The 20,517-nt window shown below is 42.6% G+C and overlaps 1 protein-coding gene and 1 pseudogene across 1 annotated transcript in view; both read left to right on the top strand.

Moving 5' to 3' along the window:
* LOC145398809 (CLIP domain-containing serine protease B15-like) overlaps positions 1–5,674 on the top strand; it is a 39,180-nt gene extending 33,506 nt beyond the window's left edge. The window contains exons 5-9 of the mRNA XM_080271618.1: positions 732–819; positions 1,197–1,351; positions 3,754–3,876; positions 4,839–5,008; positions 5,474–5,674. Of these exons, the coding sequence (XP_080127744.1) occupies positions 732–819; positions 1,197–1,351; positions 3,754–3,876; positions 4,839–5,008; positions 5,474–5,638 (701 nt within the window). The 3' untranslated portion in view covers positions 5,639–5,674. The remainder of the gene's footprint in view (positions 1–731; positions 820–1,196; positions 1,352–3,753; positions 3,877–4,838; positions 5,009–5,473) is intronic.
* A 935-nt stretch (positions 5,675–6,609) lies between these two features.
* LOC145398817 (5S ribosomal RNA) lies at positions 6,610–6,726 on the top strand (annotated as a pseudogene).
* Positions 6,727–20,517: the final 13,791 nt, after the last annotated feature.

Genomic DNA, 20,517 nt, shown 5'->3' with positions numbered 1-20,517 from the left:
ATCTCTGTGTGAACCTACTGAACTGCAGGCAAAAGTTTCTCTCTTTCTGCAGTTCATCATCCCCTTTTAGGGTGCTAGGGAAGGACTTTAGGGACATTTATGTTGCCAAGAATTAGAGTCTCCCTGTTATGTTATCTCATGAAGGCATCCCTGTCTAGCACCATAACATCAGATTGAAGGGGTTAATGGTTGGACACCCGTGTGTTACTTATGCACGTTGCAAAGTGAGTTCTAAGTTGTTTTAACCCATTCAGTCTGATGAAGTATTTTTTATTATGTTCATGCCAGACAGTTTTATGTAGTTCGGAAGAATGCCTTATTAGTGAAGGGCTTATAGGCTGTGTCTAAAGTCCTCAAGTTTGAATAGTCCGGCCTAAAGTGAATAAATGCATCTGGTGGTATCACTTGTTTATAAAAATGGTTTCAAGGTTAGAAAGCCAGTCTAAAGCTACCATATATGAAATCATTGCTTAGTAGCCGTGGGTAGGCGTTTTGATAGGGCATAACAGAATATGTTTATATTGAGGACTTATTTTGACACAAAAAGGATTGAAATGCACCCTAAGCTAAACAAAACTACTTGTTGGTGTTTGGAAAAAGTTCTATCTATCTACAGCCAAATTCTCATATATTTTCGTCGTGAAAGTTTAACCCTGAAATTCAGATGTCACTCTTATGCTATATACATTTACTTGTTGATAGCGAGTATAAACTAATATTCTTCCCCTAAGATAACATTGGTTGGACCCCTGTGGGCTGCATGGGTGCTCTGATAAGCAATCGACACGTCCTGGTTCTCAATGACTGCACCCTGCATCAGTAAGTTCTCTGGTATTTTAAGATTGTGTAGGTCATTTTAAGTCCTTGCAAACATGTTAAGTTCATCTGGTTACTGTTGTTACTGTAGCTACAAAGCTGCCAGTTCTATAGCACCGGGGTTCAAATCTTGGTTCATACAGCTAGTGCCACTTGACTCAGGTTCTGTCCATCCATTGTGAGTTGGTAGATAAATGATTAGGTCTACCTAGGATAACACCTAGGGGCGGTAACTGTGGTAGTCTGAATGATGAAGTAGTATTTCATCCCAAGATAACGAGTGAATATCCCACCACACGCTCAAAACCTATGCAACCGATAATTTTACAATATCACTAAGGGTATGTAAGAAAGATATTCACTTTTATATTGTACTCCAGGGAGATCCATGTTGTCCTTGGGGAGTACCGAATGTTCAACTTCACGGGCGTACAGAATATCACCTCTCTCGTGGCTGTGCGGTCCGTTCACTGGCAAGAGGGATACCAGGACTTCGCTATCCTTGTGCTGGAGGAACCCGCTGTACTCATACCAGGTAGATGCAGTCATCATCCAGACTTTATAGTATCTCCCACTAACACAGGTTCGGGGGGATTCAAGAACGTGAACAGAAAATAAGGAAAGCGGAACTGTAAAAGAGTGGCTAGTGAAATGGATATTGGACCCTTTTATTTATAATTCTTCTTCATGGCACTACACTCGTGTTCCCCCATCAGCAGCCTAGGAATCCAGGCTAGGCTGTTCAGTCAGTATTTTATGGATATGATGACCAATGACTCCCTTGAGGGGCATTATGTGAACAATAATCCTTAGCCAACATTCTGGCTTAAATAATAAAGTCTTCAAGACCACATCAGGTTATAGCTCCTTAACCCACTATGCACTAGGCATCCATTTGTTGGTTATCTGGTTACATGTACCACAGGAAATTATTTTTCTTGTTACTCATTGTATACTCACTTGTAGGTAACACTGCATTAAATGATAGGATGGTGTGCACTTCCACCTATTACCTGAAGTGCAGTAGATAGAAGAGGCATCAAAATCCCTATATTCAATTAATCTGAATCTGAGATATTTTTAGTATCATGGTCCCTGGGTACAATGAAACTGAACCTGGACTGGGAAAAAAGTTAATGCATATTGAAAATAGGATGGCAAAGTTATGCAACCATAGTCCAGTACACTTAAGGGTAGATGACCAGCCTTTTCCCTTAGATGGTATTACGTAATTGAAAAACCTCCTGTCACCGCTAGGGATCGGTTTTATGCCATTACACAGGCTGCCACTCTGGTTGGGCATTCTCACCATTAGACTGCCAGAAAATAAAGAAATAAATCAGTAAACTAATCACTTGCTTTATGTGTATGTAATTAATCTATATATTTTTATAGTATGATTTATTATTTGTGTATGGTATTTGGCTTCATTAGACTGTCAGTTTATATATACCCACAGTATTTTGTTTGGTTATGTATATTTTATCATTCCTGTATGTTCAGTATTGTATTTGTTTGGCATTATTCATTTTGGTGGTTGGTGGGGGCGCTCACCATCCACTCACTCGATGTAGTGCTGCTTTGGATGTCTGCCCCTTCCTCTCTTCTATCCTTCCTCTTCTGTCTTTCTTTCCTTCATTCATTCATCTTTCTTCTGCCTACGGGTAACTTTTCACTCCCTCCTCTGCCTTTTTTTCTAACTTTCTTTCTTCTTCCTTCTGCCTATGAGTAACTCTACACTGAGTGACAAGCCAGATGGTTTCCTGTACACCAGGAAACCATTTACTACGGTGGGTGGTAACCATATAACCAAATTATGGCGCCTGGTGGTTCAGTGGGTAATTAAGGTGCTCCAATCGGATTAAGCTTGCGTAGGTTTCTATCCAAGGGATGGTTGGGATTTGTTGCTCACGTAGTGCCACTCAGGCATGAGTGAGGCTGGTCACTCTCACCTTAAATGTCAGGACCAACTTGCCTAGCCCTGTAACAGCAGGCAGGAATCCCGCCACTGCAACCACCAAAAATCTGTTTCGGCTGTATGGATTCCTCATCTAGTCACTAATATATCAGCTTGGAACCCCACAGCTGATCACCAATTTATATATATCAGCTGAGTCGTGACCTCACAGTTGATAAGCAAGGTAACGTTGCTCCTGGTCGAAGTCACTTCTGGCTGACACACTCCACCAAAACGCTTCTCACACACTGGAGATGGTGGGAATCGGTGTAGAATCCTGTTGAAGGAACTTAGAAGGTAGCGTGTGCAGGTGAACTGAAACTGAGTGATTAAATCTCTCTTAATTTGCCACAGAAAGATACAACTGCAACATTGAGAGAGCTCAGAGTTATAGGTCCCTCTCGTTTGAATGATAAATGCGTTCTGCACTAGCCGGCCGCCATCCCCTCTGGGTGTGGCGCCGAGTCAGCTAAATCAGAGGTGCTAAACCTCCACAGACAACTGGGATTTATACATGAATAGAAGCATCATAACTAAACCATGTACATTATACACTTCAATAAAATAGTATTGATTACATTAAGGTATACCAACAAGGTAAATATTTCCCCCAAGACTTAAACATATATACAATTCATATTTCTCTATCGCCTTCCCATTACTCTAAAGTTTGATTAAAAGAAGATGTCTGATTGCGCATCCTATCCCAAGCCACACTTTACAGTGAAATGGCGTTTGTTTGTTTATCATTCATACTACGTTGCACATTGTTAATTATGAATAAACAACTTTATATGTAATATGCAACAATAGTGTGAAACTACAGCTAGTCATGGGAAACAATATTGGCACCAGAACAGCCCCAGATTCCTACGCTTCTCATGGGGCAACATAGGATTGGATGATGGATGGATGGATGGATGGATGGATAATTTATTTGTTTATTTATTGTTATTTCATGTGCTCATTTATTTTCTCAGATGTGGTTTGGCCTGTGTGTATAAGCGAGGACCCCTTGACTGACCTGGGCTACTCCTTGGATGGTCTTCGCATAGGCGAGAAACAGCTCGGCTTCCTTCCCTTCTGGCCCGGCCTAAGGCAAGGTACCACAAATATTTCATATTATTTAATACAGGGACGTTCTGGTTTCTTCACAAACAGTGACACTGGATGAAGCCTACCCACAGGCTGAAATTATGTGTATTGTGAGATTACTTGTACAACAATTTAGGCCAGTCCTGAAGAGGGCCCTTGTCAGATTGGATGAGATTCATTTACAATGGGTTCCCTGCTCTGACTAATGCTTTGGTTTTCCAAGAAAGACAGGAAGAGTATAGAATCTTCCCATGCTTCTGTGTTCTCTCTGCCAAAGTAAATATTTATTACAAGAAGAAAACTCCCATAGTCATTTTTGTTTTTGAAGACAGAATAAGGAAAGGAGACTACAGAAATGTTTCATATGCTTATTCTTGCAAATAAAAATTTGGGGAGGGAGTTCATCGTATGTTCGTTGTTCTGGGTCGTAAAGTATTGATTCCTACCTCCTAACCCAGTTTCAGTATGTTAGGTAAAAGTTCTTCATCGCTATGTTCAGTGGCAGTATCTGGTCAGCGTGAAATAACAAGAGCTTCTGGAGGGAACGGGTTTCATTTGCCCCTGCAGAGATACCAGCACCATTCACTCATAATAGCACACTTCCTACTGTCTGCAGGTGTTATTTTTCTATTTCCCTACTCAGATACCAGCACCATTCTCGCATAATGACATAACTTCCACTTTGTCAAGGTGTTATTTTTCTGTTTCTTTATTCAGATATTGCTAACATCCTCACAGTACCAACACAGTCCCTGAAGTTGTGCTCTTTCTTTATTTTTCCATTCTGGATGCCGCCCACATTCTCATAATATCATCAGTATCCCCACAATACTGACATTATTTTTGGTATCTTCAGTATTAACATATTTCTCTTCTTTCCTTTTCAAATATTAACACTATTTCCGTAATAGTGTATCAGCATAATTTCCACTTCCTCAAGGCGTTGCACTGTATCTTATTTCCCTTTCAGATATAGGTACCATTCCCCTCCACCAGTCTCAGGTATTCCTCAGCAACTGCTCAGCATTCTGTGACAAGAACCTGGACCCCGATGCTTTCTGTCCCTACTACAATGTCACCATGGGCCCCATGAACCCCGTCTGTGTTGGCGGCATGAGCGCTGCCGAGTGTAGAAGCCAGGTACATATAATGACAAATTTTATTGAGCTTAAACTCTCCAGGTCTGATGAGCTGTTTTGTTTTGTTTCTTTTTGGTACCTGCAGATGATTTGATTGAAGCAGCAGAGACCTCTTGCAATGGAAGTGATGGAAACAATCTCCTTTAACTGTTGCCCCCCAGAGCTAGTGAAAATCATCTAATAGTTAACTTAGCAGAGACCTCTCTGCTAAGATTTTTTTTTTTTTTTCACTACTTCCCCACATACTTTATTTGTCATCATTAAATCATCCATCCCCCCTACTAGGTAATTAAGTCATCATTGTATGAATTATCATAGTTTTTTTTTTTGTTGTTGTTACCTCAGGTAATTTAGTTTGCATACTTTTTTCCCCAGATCAGCCAAAACAGTCAGTCCTAGTTAATTCTGATGATAATTTACCTTTCATCATAAGAAATTTATCAAATCTTTTTTCATACTTTCCTAGATCCCCCGAGATGGTCAACCGATAGTAGTCCAGAGTGCCATCAGCAGAGAGTTCTACCTGGCAGGAGTGACACGGACCTCATTGTGTCAAAATAGTCCCAGCCTCAACAACCTCCTGATACCCATCACACCCATTGCCAGGGACATCTTAAGGATCATAAATTAGTTTGGCATATATTGAGGTTCGTACAGTAGGAAGGCATAAATTAAGATTCATATACTGTACTCGTTAGGTATATATTAAAATTAATACAGTAGTTAAGCATATATTAAGGACCATACAGTAGTTAGCATCATTAACATCTGTATGATCATAAAGTAGTTAAGGTCATGGATATCTGCAGGATCAAACAGCATCATGAATATCTATCGGATTATAAGAATCATACAGTAGTTAGCACCATTAACATCTGCATGATCATAAAGTAGCACCATTAACATCTGCATGATCATAAAGTAGCACCATTAACATCTGTATGATCACAAGGTAGTTAGTGCCATGGATATCTGCCGGATCATACAGTAGTCAACAGGATGAGTATCTACAGGATTATGCAGTACAGGTAGTTAAAGCCAGAGACACCTACAGGATCATACAGAAATTAGGGATATCTTTTGGACTTTGATCTTAAGCATGATACACTAATTAATGCCATATACATGTACAGGATCCTAGCGCTGGTCACAAAAACACCTTCACACCCAACATCAGGGACATTTGCAGGATTATACTCGTACAGTACTTAATGATACCGAGTTATACCTATTCTCTGTGCAAGGGCCATAAAGGCGGGTGATAAATTATGGCAGTGTTCCGATCTTCACCTATAAGAGGACTCGTAATAATCAGTATCATATCTAGGTTCCTAACTGATGCTAGGTGGAAAGACTGAAGGAAAACACTGGGGGGTGGGGGATAATAGGAGGAGGATTGATTGTCGTGATGTCACTCTTACCGTCTTGCTGAGCTGGATGCTCTATTAATGTTATATTTCTGCTTAGTATTCCATCAGCGAAGTATGTTAGGTGGATCATAATAAATAGTTCCATATTATTCAGTAGTTTTCAGTCATCGGTAATGCTTTGTCACCTACGATAAATGAAAAAAAAAGAACTACGTAAAGATAATTCGGATAAGGGGATTATTACCACGTTGAGTACACCGCTTCCCGTCCGATCAGCGAAGTTAAGCAAGGTTGGGTCTGGTTAGTACTTGGATGGGTGACCGCCTGGGAACACCAGATGCTGTTGGCATAACGTTCTCCCTACGTGTCAAGTGGGGTTGGTGGAGGATTAGTGCACCTCCCTGTAAAACAATTAACTCTAAGCCTTGGCCACCCCGTTTGGGATACAGGGCGTCTGGCAATGAATGAATGAAAACCAAGGAGCCTCTGTTAGTATGTTAAAGTTATACCATGCCTGATATCTGTTGTTAATAAACTGGCCTTTTGGGGGAAACATGTTCAACTTGTTTTTCAGACCTGTGGGCTTTTCTATTGAGTGAAATGCTTAAAACTATCCTCGTAAGCATTTTTCAGGGGTACCTCCTCTTGATCATCATCCAGCAGATTGCCGGCGTTTTTTAGAGGATCGGAGCGTGAGAGACGGTGTGTTTATATGTTTGTGCTGTGTTTATTATTGCAGAAAGATGCTGAGGCAGTTAATGAAAGACCACCCCTCACAGGATGCCACGTCGGGCAGTAGGTAGACAGGTAAGTGCTGAAAATTGATCTTGTTTCCAAATGCTGGAGATAAACAACTTTGCTACTAATGCCGTAAAGGAAACAAGACGGGCATGTGGGACAGCGCGTGATTATTTCTTCGTTATTGAATACGTTTATTCATATAAGAAAACTTGGAAATTAATCATCACTACAATCTTGGAAGCATTCCTTGTTCGTGGTGTTTTTGTGCCCATAAGAAAACTTGGACTTCACTGTAATTTAGTGTGCAAAGCTGTGAGTAACGTTGGCAGATATGGATTATTAAGTGATGCTATGCTGTATTGATTGCTAAAGATCTGCGTAATGTTGGGGCTTTTAGTACAATTTTAACCGATTTTTACTCAATGCTGAGTTAACATGAATATGTTGAACTGTCTTAAATCATTCTGACGTAGCAATTTTTCACATTATGCAACATCTCTCTACGTAATAATAAAAGAATCTATGTACAGTAATGGTGTGCTGGTTTCTTCTTGGTTAAATTTTTTGCGTTAATATTATAACAGCATGACAGTGTTAGCAAATTTTACGTAATACTAGCAAATTCCAAAAGAACATAATGCAAGCAAATCTTTATGTAATGCTAAGGTAATTTGACCTAATTATATTGACGTTTGCTCAGAACTAAACTAACATTATGCAGAAGGAACGAAAAAAAAAATGGTATCGTCCATTTCAGAATTAACAAGATAGCGCTAACTTGCTGAAATGATAGCAGGTATTAGCGTAATGGTAAGTTGTTTTGGTATAACATTAGCACAACGCTGAATAATGCTATTTTCTGTTGTGCTGACATCATTTAGCATACGTCTGAAAATATCTAACGAAACCAGATTATGTACTAAGCTAATTTGCAGAGATCTATTCCGTTTGATATTTACTGCAATAGACGTCATGATACTAGACATTATGACTGATTCTCTCTCTCTCTCTCTCTCTCTCTGAGAGAAGGAAGAAGAATAAGGGGAAGAGGGAGATTGGGTAATAAAAGGAAAATGAAGGAGGAGGAGAGAGGAAGTAGAGAGCAAGGGAGAGAGAATTTCATCTGAGAGAATCCAGGCACTCAAAGGGTTAAAACATCTCCAGTAAAAACCTAATTAAAACTCCTATCGTTGTTTATTTTGGCCAGCCATGGATGATTTTATTCAGCCGAAAGAAGTACTGTGCACCTTTTTACTTTAACTTGACCTCAAATTGCCATCTCCATCTTGAACGTTGCCTTGGAACAATAGACGAACACTGGAATGTGGTGCTGGTCACGAAGAAGTGTTGTGGAAAGGATGTAGAGTCGTGGTGTTGTATTGTGCAACGTTATATTATCTGCAAAGGGACAAAAATCCTGGTCAAGTTAGGTGAAAAGAATAGAGCAGTCCAAAGTTACTACCCTGATTGTCACGAGTTGGCGCGATTCTCTATCTAAATAAACTCGTGACATCGAACTTTGGTGGGAAACTGCGAATTCTAGTGGAATCCCAGAAAGTATCACTCAGTCAACCGCCACGTATTCACCCGATCGGGAGTGTTTTCAGAACATTTTTCACTGTTTCATAAGTGATCGTCCTTGTGCACGACATTAGCGCTTTCACTGAGTGATTTATTATGGGCGTGTTTCGCTCACTCTCTTTCCGTTAGCTGTTACCAGTTAGCAGCTGGCCTCAGCCCTCGCCTCGCTTGTTTGAATTCAGTCAGGATTAGAGTGCCGTGGGACTAGGTTCGTTGGCCCAGCTTGGAGCAGAGTGTGTACAGCGGGTTCCTGAATCCCCACCTATGGTCCTTTCGCAGCAAGAAGTCCGTTCAGGGTGTGGCAGAAGTTGGGATTTCCCCGAGTGCGACGTTGCCAATTTGATCACCAATTATCGGATTATCACTGTTTCCCTACCTACCCCCATCCCACCTGTTTCTCTCTCCCTCTCTCTCTCTCTCTCTCTCTCTCTCTCTCTCTCTCTCTCTCTATCTATCTCTCTCTCTCTCTCTCTCTCTCTATATATATATATATATATATATATATATATATATATATATATATATTTATATATATGTATATTGTATATATTTATTAATTATTTTCAACTCTTTTTCCACCACCACCTATGAGGTAAAGGTCTAGGCGCGTTTTATTTTTAAGAGGTTTCCCCTGTAGGCCTAATCCTCTCTCTGACCCTGGGTTCCTCGCCGACCCCGGCGTGGCAACATGGGAAAAAAGCACTGCCACGTGTCATAGAATTCATTCAAATCGTTGTTATAATTCTAAAAAGTGATACTCAATGTACTATATAGCTTCCTTTATTATAAACACAATATAAAAAACAATTTCAAATAGCACATAGATGGGAAATAAGAGAGAGAGAGGCATGTACTACGGTTGATTTGGCAGCATCGCTAGAGGTGATTCACCAGGTTGGCCCCACCCTGAACGGACTTCTTGCGGTGAAAGGACCATAGTGTGAATCGGCGAGAGGTTCAGCGTGTGTGGCAGCGTCCTTCCTCAGCAACGACGCCCAGTTCATCCTGCTTAGCCCACTCTCTGACCAGTATTCTTTTCGTTTTTCCTAGGCTTAAGAGTTTAGCTTGTGAATGACCAAGTGAGTGTGTTCTCCTTATTTTTTAATTCATTTTGAAACATGTAACGTAAATTTGTTTCATTGTAATCAATAAATTAACAGTTTTTTTTTCTTGAGCTTAATGTATGTAAACTCATGTTTTATTTCTCCACATTAAGCTTATTTCACTTATCGCTCCTAGTTTGCATAAACGCTTTGCATTATTCATAACTGGTACTTAGGCCAGTCCTTCTTATTAACTTAATCCATTGTGCAACTTGGAGTTAATGCACCAGCAAGAACCTGCTTATCGTTCATAGCATTAGTTATTGATTGTCAGGGGTGAAGTCACTTTCTCATGAGGCTAGCAGTACTAACAAACAGCATTTGTGAGTAATTGGTCACTGCTGTGTACTGCTGAGAAAGTAAATAAATTCTCGTCCTTAGAGAATCGGCGAAGTAAGTCGGCATAAAGTATCAATCATTGCTTGATTTTTGCAAGTCATTTTTTTGTTAATATTGACAAGTTAACATCTAAAGTTTTATTTAATATTGAAAAATCACAAAACTCCGTGACATCTGGCGACCTCATTCCAGGATATTAACTCCTAGCTCTAAAGTTATTCACGAGATAATACTCACTCACTCATACTTAGGTATTTATCATTAAAGTCTATAGGCACTCTCTTACTGGTGATTATTGATTCAGTTCTATTAATTTTACATAATAGTTTTCATAGTCACTTGTTTAATTTTCTTTCTTTACTAGTTTAATTAGATAAAACTGGTCACCACTAACCTGTGCCTATATTTTCTATTCTCGATTATTGGCATCTTTCTCTGCAAAATAGCAGTCAGTGCTTGGTCTCTAGTTCACTCAGACTGAGTTAGCATCATGTCTCCGACGTCTATGTTCAGGAAGCTAAAGATATGGGGCTTAGCGACCCCAGAGAAGTTAAAGAGTATGTCCTCCCTCGGCTTAGTCACGAGCAGCAACGTGAGAATGATGCTCGCAAAGAGCGTCGAATTCAGCATGAGGAACGTGAGAGAGAATGTGAACATGAACGAAAACAACACAAACTCGAGTTAGAACACAAGCGAGAACAACGCGAATACGAGTGTGAACAACGAGAGAGAGAATGAGAACACGAACATGCCAAGTGAGAAGCACGCGAAAAACATGAACTTGAAATGTTGAAGCTCAAGCGAGATTCCTTGGCGTCAGACACATCTGGTGCAGCTGGCCCAACCTCCACGAGCGCTATCCCTGCACATATTATGGCGACCCCACACATCAAGCTTCCTCCATACAAGGAAGGAGAGCGAATCGAGCCATACATAGCTCGTTTTGAAGATATGGCTCAACTGTACCAGCTGGATGAGGCAGCTAAGCGGCTTCAGTTTCTTAGCCTGTTTGAGGGCCCTGTACTCAATATTCTCCACAGAAATCGTGGAGACAATCTCACGTATGAGGTGATGAAGGCCGCTCTCATCAAAGCGTATGGTCTTACAGTTGACGACGCCAAGAGTCAGTTCATGAGGGTGCATTTACAGGAAAAAGAGACTGCCTTTCAGTTTCTTGACCGGCTTACTGCTTACTTAGATGAGTGGATGGAGAAAGATGAAACTCCTTCCATGAGTGAGGGGATAATTGACCTTATGTTGTGCACACAGCTAGAAAAGTCGTGGCCTACTGAACTTATGGCTCAGCTTAAGATCTGCCAGGTAAGGGATGCCAGCCAAATGCTGGAGAAGGCTGATGCATTCTTCACTGCATACGGGTATCAAACTCGCAAGCAGCATACCTGGAACAGGAAAGCTGATAAGTCTGGGAAATCATCTCAGACTGAACCCCAGCAACAAGGCCGTTCTCAGAATAATGGCCAAGGTCCAAAATCGCAGAGGAAGGACCAGGGGCAAAACACTCAGAAGCCTGAGTGGAAGAGGTACAACAGGTACCCTAACCAGCAGCAGTATCAGCCACGCAATGGACCGTCGGGACAAACCCTTTCAGCACTAGCCCTAGTGTATTGGAGGCAGGTTGCAAATGCAGTCCTCATGCCATAACAAGCGTACAGTGGTGCCAACCCCACCAGTACAGGTACTTCACAGTTCACTAGTTCCCCAGTGACAGTGAACCCTCCTCCACAGGTGGTCAATGCTCCAGCTCCTCAGATGGTGAGCACGACCCCTCAGGCATCTAGTTCTCAGGGCACCATGTTTGCCACATCATTTATTCAGCAGCCTAATCAGTGGCTAGCTGCTTCCTCCACAGGCCCTCCCACAGGTGACAGTGCCTTCCTTGTTCAGCCAGTGTTTGTGGAAGACATTCCTGTGAAGGTCCTGAGAGACAATGGGTCCTCAGGTTGCTCTGTCAGGCAGAGTCTAGTTCGCCTGAGGAGTATACAGGTCGACAGATCCAAGCTAATCTTATTGATGGATCAGTGAGGTTGTTCCCTGAGGCACGTATCCAGGTGGCATCTCCATTTTACACTGGTACAACACTCACAGTTGTCATGCCAGAACCTTTATTTGACCTTATCATAGGCAACATAGAAGGTGCCAAGGATAGTTGCACTGAAGATGATGCCACTCAGACTTCGGCTGCAGAAACACGAGCCATGGCTGAGGCTCCAAACTGTGTCACCCTGGTGACCATTGAATAGCCACAAGATCTGATGTGTAGCCAAGTTGTTCAAGAACAACATTCTGACCCGACACTTGCTGCCATGCGAAAGAAACAAAAGGGTAGAGTGATAAATATTCACGGGGAGGTCAAGCCAAGTTCCTTCGCAAACAAGGACGGCTGTACCATGAGTCATGAACACCCCAGGGCGAGGTTCGACTGCAGTTTGTCGTTCCCACTAAGTACCGCCTAGCAGTGTTAGAATAGGGTCATTGGTCAGCCTCAGGAGGTCACATGGGCAAAAGGAAGATCCAGGGCTGCATCCGAGCTGACTTTTTCTGGCCAGGGATGGGATGAGAAATAGATAGTTTTGTGTGTTCCTGCAATGTGTGTCCACGTACCACTAATCAGGGACATGTCCTTCCTGTGCCGTTTAAAACCACAACCGTAATCTCTGAGTCAGTTGAGAGACAGGGCAGTGGTGAAATGGGTGCAGACCTGACGTCTCGCCCATTGGCCCCACAGGACACAGTATGTCCAGGGCCTGTACATACATATATACCGTAATTTAAGGGGGAAGTTCGAGAACCCAGCAGAGATGGTCCGAGGCTGTGTATGAATTACCTTGTGGAACATCTCGAGCTGTGGGCCTCTCAGAGGATTCCCGGAGAATGCACATTATCCATATGAGTGTTCACACCCACGGTGGGTGTTAAAATGTGACCTGCCTGAGATTGTGTAGGGATTCTCAGCTTCCTAATGTTAATCGTAAGTGTAGAGTTAGTTTAACCAGTAAACTGGGTCCCTGGTGAATTGCAGCGTTTGATGTCCTGCACAGACGCCCAGTCTTTTCGCTCTTGACCACGTTCCCTGGTTAATATAGCGAATTGCAGCGTTTGATGTCCTGCACAAACACCCAGTCTTTTTGCTAATTAAGTTTAGGGTTTAACCAGTAAACTGGATCAGCGTTTCATGTCTTGCAGAGATGCCTTGACTACCTTTCCTGGTTAATAATGTAAATAGTGTACTTTTTGTAACATAAGTACTGATTGTTAGGCAGAGAGGGAGAAATGACACTTTTGATGCTCCACTTTGATTGCTTTCGCAGGTGCAGCTGGCGGGAGCAGCATTGCCGTGCAGAACAGCTGATCATCCCTGACGCAAGCTGCTGCCTCTTCTCTTCTGCCTCGTTGTCATTATTTACTATAAATTTGTATTACATGATTTTACACATAGGTACAGTTACACCACATCTGTCACATCTACACCATGTATTACATACATCACGCTACATAACAATTAGTTGTTAATGTAAATGTAGCTAACTTTTCGCTCAGTTTGACCTGAGTACAGGATTTTTCACCGTCGTCACGGAGTTTTTTCCTCAAGCTTGCTTCTATCAACGTAAATACGAGGTTTTTACACTCATGGGTGACTGTGATTTTCTCCTGTAGCAGAATAGCACACACACCACAGTGTGAATCTTGTGTGACTGAGTTAGGATTTATATGTATGTAAAATGACAATTTTTTTTTCCTGAGGGAAAAAAATTTGATTTTGATGGGGCGTAATGTCACGAGGTGGCACGATTCTCTATCTAAAGAAACTCGTGACACTGAACTTTGGTGGGAAACCGCGAATTCTAGTGGAATCCCAGTAAGTATCACTCAGTCAACCGCCACGTATTCACCCGATCGAGAGTGTTTTCAGAACATTTTTCACTATTTCATAAGTGATTGTCCTTGTGTGCGACAAGCTGAGTGATTTATTATGGGCGTATTTCGCTCATTCTCTTTCCGTTAGCTGTTACCAGTTAGCGGCTGGCCTCAGTCCTCGCCTTGCTTATTTGAATTCAGTCAGGATTAGAGCGCCGTGGGCCTAGGTTCGTTGGCCCAGCTTGGAGCAGCGTGTGTACAGCGAGTTCCTGAATCCCCACCTAGTGAGAATCGGCGAGAGGTTCAGCATGAGTGGCAGCGTCCTTCCTCAGCAACGACACCCAGTTCATCCCACTTAGCCCACTCTCTGACCAGTATTCTTTTCGTTTTTCCTAGGCTTAAGAGTTTAGCTTGTGAGTGAGCGAGTGAGTGTGTTCTCCTTATTTTTGAATTCATTTTGAAACATCTAACGTAAATTTGTTTCATTGCAATCAATATATTAACAGTTCTTTTTCTTGAGCTTAATGTATGTAAACCCGTGTTTTATTTCTCCACATTAAGCTTATTTCACTTATCGCTCCTAGTTTGCATAAACACTGCATTATTCATAACTGGTACTTAGGCCAGTCCTTCTTATTAACTTAATCCGTTGTGCAACTTGGAGTTAATGCACCAGCAAGAACCTGCTTATCGTTCATAGCATTAGTTATTGATTGTCAGGGGTGGAGTCACTTTCTCGTGAGGCTAGCAGTACTAATAAACAGCATTTGTGAGTAATTAGTCTCTGCTGTGTACTGCTGAGAAAGTAAATAAATTCTCGTCCTTAGAGAATCGGCGAAGTAAGCCGGCATAATGTATCAATCATTGCTTGATTCTTGCAAGTCAATTCTTTGTTAATGTTGACAAGTTAAAATTTAAAGTATTATTTAATATTGAAAAATCACAAAACCCCGTGACAATGATCAACCCCTTTGTTTCTGCAGACACAAATGAGGACATGATGGAGTGTTGTTTTGTTGATGCTGAGGTGATTGAAAGCCTTAAGAGAAACACAATGAGATGGTTTGGCCATGTGGGGAGGATAGAGTGAGGCTGACTTGAAGAATGTATGTGAGTGAAGTGGAGGGGGAAACAGAGGATGTGAGGCACGGATGAAGTGGAGAGATATATAAGGGAGGAGAGAGAGAGAGAGAGTTGGAGGGAGGGAAGCCAAATAGTGGATGGAGCGACATGGAGGGGACTTCTTTCTGGCCAACCATTACAGTACGGAATTTAGACATCTGGTTATGGATAGATTGATAAATAGACAGACATAGATGAGAGAGAGAGAGAGAGAGAGAGAGAGATCCTTGCAGTTGAATTTATCTGGATCCATGCTCTTCATACGCAGAGATTCCACAGCGCCTCACCAGGACACTGTATTTTCCATCAATTATTCGTTCACCTTTGCCATGATTCAAACCATGTACATTTTAAACAGCCGTGGGCACATCACACACCCTTGCCCTACTCCAGCACTGATACGCAACCCATTTTTCGTTTCCTTTACTTTCTCCCTTATTTCTTCTCTCATACATTCCTATTCTCTCTTCCTCCCCTCATCTCTTCAACCCCTCTTCTCTTCCTCCCCTGGTCTCTTCATCCCCTCTTCTCTTCCTCCCCTCTTCTTGCCCCCATTCTTTCCTCCTCATGGACGAATACCTCCGCCTCAAGTCCTACATCCCTCCCCATCCATTACCACGTTGTTTCTTTTGTCGTGTCACTCACCACTCCGCGTCTCTTCAGCCTCCCCACCCACCCCTCTTCTTCCTCCTCTTTCCCCCTCCCCCTCTTCTCCCCCTTTTCCCTTCCCCCTCCTCCCCATTTTCCCTCCTCTCTCCTCCCCTTTTTCTCTCTCTCTCTCTCAATCTGTCCTCCTCTCTCATCTTCTTCCCGTCCTCTCCTTTCCACTTCACCTCCTTTTGTGTCCTTTCCCCTCCTTTCGCGTCCCTTTCCCTCCCCTCTTCTTCTCCCCCTCCCCTCCTCTTCTTCCCCTCACCTTTCCTACCCATCCTCTTCCCCTCCCTCCCCTCCACCTCTGGTCTCCCACGTTCCCATTTCCCCTCGCTCCCACCCTACCCCCACCTCCAGCATCGCATGAAGCACTCCAGGTCACACTCTTGCCTCTCCCCCCCTCTCTCCTCTCCTCTCATCTCTCCCCTCCCCTACTCTCCCTTGTGTAGCTCTCCTTCCTACCTCCCCTCACTCCTTTCTCACCTCTCCATCTCCCGCTACCTAAATAGTTTTCTTTATTTTCCCACTTTTCTTTTTTCCCCACCAATTCCCTGTCATGGGGCTTTGAGAATTTAAAAATTTAATAATAGTTATGTGTTTTGCTTGAAAATAGAGACAACGAATTGACCTGTGAAATCAAGCAGTAAGTGATACTTTATTCCAGCTTACTTCCCCGATTCTCTAAGGACGAGAATTTATAAACTTTCTCAACAGTACACAGCAGAGACCAATTACTCACAAGTGCTGTTTATAGTACTGTTAGCCTCTCAAGAAAGTGACTCCACCCCTGACAATCAATAACTAATACTAATAGTAATAAGCAGGTTCTTGCCGGTGCATTAACTCCTGGTTGGCACAACGGATATAACCTTAATACAAAAGGACCGGCTTAAGTACCAGTTATGAATAATGCAAAGCGTTTATGCAAACTAGGAGCTGCAAGTAGAATAAGCTTAATGTGGAGAAGTAAAACACGAGTTTACATTACATCAAACTCAAAGAAATGGAAGTGTAAATTTATTAATTACAATGAAATAAATTTACATTACATGAGTCTCAAAATGAATTCAAAATAACAAGGAGAGTACACTCACTCACTCATTCAAACGCTAACACTTAAACCTAGGAAAAACGAAAAGAAATACTGGTCAGTGGAGGGGCTAAGCGGAATGACTGGGTGTCGGTACGTAGGACGGACGCTGCAATTCGCTGAATACTCTTTGCCGATTCACACTAGGTGGAGATTTCAGGAACTCACTGTAGAACGAACCTTTTCTCACAACGATCCAAGCCTGACTAAGTTCAAACTATGGAAGGGGGCGAGAGATGGCCGCGCTTGGTTCAACGGTGAGCAAAAACAAAGTGAGCGACACACACTCACAATAAATCACTCAGCGAAGGCGCCAATGCCGCGTGCAAGGACGATCACTTATGAAACAGTGAAAATTATTCTGAAAACACTCCCAATCAGGTGAATACGAGGACGGTTAAACTGAGTGATAAACAGTGGGAATTCCACTAGATATCGTGGTTTTCCCACCACTGAAAAATGTGACGAATTTATAAACACGCTCGTGCCAATTCGTGACATTATGCCTCATCAAAATCAAAATTTTTTTCTTCAGAAAAAAAAATTCGATATACATACATATAAATCCTAACTCAGTCACACAAGATTCACATTGTGGTGTGTGTAATACCCTGTTACAGGAGAAACTCAGTCGCCCATGAGTGTAAAAACCTTGTATTTACGTTCATAGAAGCAAGTTTGAGGAAAAACTCCAAGACGACGGTGAAAAATCCTGTACTCAGGTCAAACTGAGCGAAAGTTCACTACATTTACACTAACAACTAATTGTTATGTAGCGTGATGTATGTAATACACGGTGTAGGTGTGACAGTTGTGTTGTAACTGTGCCTACGTGTAGAATTATGTAATACAATAGTAAATAATGATGACGAGGCAGAAGAGCAGAGGCAGCAGCATGCAGCAGGGACTATCAGCTGATCTGCATGACAATGCTGCACCCGACAGCTGCACCTGCGAAAGTAATCAAGGTGGAGCATCAAAAGTGTCATTTCTCTCTCTCTCTCTGCCTAGCAATCAGTACTTATATTTATTATTAACCAGGAAATGTAGTCTTTGGATTCACAAATCTATCAGGACCCTTGTAGTTTACTGGTTAACCTAGCATTATTAACCAGGAAACGTGCCAGTTCTTGAATTGCTCAAATCTCTCAGAACGGGCAGTTTACTGGTTAACATAACATTATTAACCAGGAAATGTGCCAGTTCTTGAATTGCTTAAATCTCTCAGAACGGGCAGTTTACTGGTTAACCTAACTCTACACTTACAATTAATAACAGGAATCTAAGAATCCCTATGCAGTCTCAGGCAGGTCACATTTTAACACCCACCGTGGGTGTGAACACTCATGTGGATAATGTGCATTCTCCGGGAATCCTATCAAGAAGGCCCACAACTCGAGACGTTCCACAAGGTAATTCATACACAGCCTCGGATTGTCCTTACGGGGGTCTCAAACTTCCCCTTAACCTATGGTATACATGTATATACAGGTCCTGGATGTAACGTGTCCTGTGGGACCAACGGGCGAGATGTCACGTATTACTGGTATACTTTTAACTGGGAACCAGGCTGGTCCTTGGATTACTCAAATCTCTGAGGACGCCTGTCTTACGGAACCCAGCATACAACAGTTGCCCGTGTTAGTCAGCAGTTAGCAGGCAAGACATCAGGTTTGCGCCTATGTTATCACTTCCCTTGATGTATCTTACAACAAAGTTAAACTGCCGCAAATACAGTGTCCAGCGTGTTAATCTTGCATTAGCCGTCTCAGTCGTGCTGAGACTAGTGAGTGGCATATGATCAGTTTCCAGAGTGAATGGTGCTCCATATAAATAATAGTAATATTTCTTAACACCATCAACCACAGCCAAGAGTTCCTTCTCAACAGTACTGTAATTCCTCTCAGCGGGTTTTAGCTTACGGCTGTGGTATGCCACTGGAAAGATTCCACCTTCCGATTCCATCTTGTGAAGCATCAGTGTGCAGTATGAAAGGTTTGTTGGAATCAGGCAACTGCAAGATAGGCTCCTTACACATCATATTCTTAAGGGCGGCAAAAGATCTCTCTTGCGCTTCTCCCCATTCAATGGTGTTTGGAGCATGTTTTCGTAGTGCCTCATACAACAGTTGGGCAATGAGAGCAAAGTTGGGGATAAAACTCTATAATACCCTACTAGGCCAAGGAATGCCCTAACCTGTTTCTTGGTCACGGGTCTCGGGGCTTCTCTAACCTTCCTGATCTTGTCACCCTGACACCTGCAGTGATTGTTACCAACAATATGTCCGAGGAACTCCACCTCACTGTGAGCAATTTTACACTTGCTAGGCTTCACAGTCATGTTGAAACTCTGGAGTCTACTGAAGACAATTTCCAAGAGTCTGATGTGCTCCTCCAACATGGCAGAATGAACGAGGACATTGTCAACGAACAATTCTACTCCTACAATACCATGGAGCACTTGTCTCATGGCACAATTGAATACTGCTGCGAGGAATTGGTAAGTCCAAATGGGAGGACTTTATACTGATACAACCCCCTAGGAGTAGCAAAGGCAGTGAACTGACTGCTCTCCGGGTGAAGGAGAATCTGGAAGAATCCCTTCGCCAAATAGAGCTTCGTGAAATATCGTGACCCTGCCAGCTTGGAGAAGATGGCAATATGGCCACCCATTGGCTCAGCATCCACTCTGGTGATTGCATTGAGCCTCCTATAGTCGCCACAAATCCTGACTCCACCATCCTTCTTGTGGACTACTACCATCGGACTACAGTAAGGAGATGAGGACTTTTTAATAATACCCGCAGTCTTCATCTCAGCAATCTCGTTGTCTACTGCGTCCAGTAGTTGCATGGGAATCGGATATGGCTTAACCTTTATGGGAGTATTGCTGGTCAACTCAATTTTGTGACAATCAACCTTTGCGAGTCTAGGTTGGTCAAAGAAGACATCAACATACTGACAGAGCAGTGACAATATGGCATTCTGATCACCTAATGCTAAGTCAGTGTTAAGTAAAACATCTCCGACAGTCTCCTCCTGACGGGACTGAACGGTTAAGGGCTCGTCATCATGATCATCATCTGGGATCACCGCGGCTGCCCTGGTTTCTTCCAGTGGCTGGTCACTGTCATCAGCTACTCGTAGGCCAGTCTCCTTGGGGTTTGACTCTTGATAAGCCTTCAACATGTTAACATGGAACTTTTTACGAAGATTCCCCATCTGAATTATGTAGTTGAGGTCTGAAATGCTCTCTAGTACATCAAATGGACCCTTCCACTGTGCCAACAACTTGTTCTGGGCAGTGGGGAGTAACACCAAGCACTTATTGCCTGGACTAAACTTCCGAAGTTTTGCCTTCTTATCATAATAGGATTTCTGAACTTCGCGGGCCTTGACCAATTCTTCCTTAGCTAACTCGCACGTCGACTGGAGGCGGTCAGCTAGATCAAGGACGTAGGTGTAGGTGGTCTTGACTTCAGGGTCGGGTTCTTCATCGTCCCATAACTCGCGAAGGACTTGAAGTGGTCCACGGACCGACCTTCCATACACCAGTTAAAAGGGTGAGAACTTCAAGGATTGCTGTGGGGCTTCTCAATAAACAAATAGAAGAGGAGTAATGAACCACGGCCATCCCT

This window comes from Coenobita brevimanus, chromosome 46 (genome assembly GCF_032717465.1).
Source record: "Coenobita brevimanus isolate Jiangsu-jjx chromosome 46, ASM3271746v2, whole genome shotgun sequence".
Taxonomy (NCBI): Eukaryota; Metazoa; Arthropoda; class Malacostraca; order Decapoda; family Coenobitidae; genus Coenobita; species Coenobita brevimanus.
This window is presented reverse-complemented; position numbering and strand designations above follow the sequence as displayed.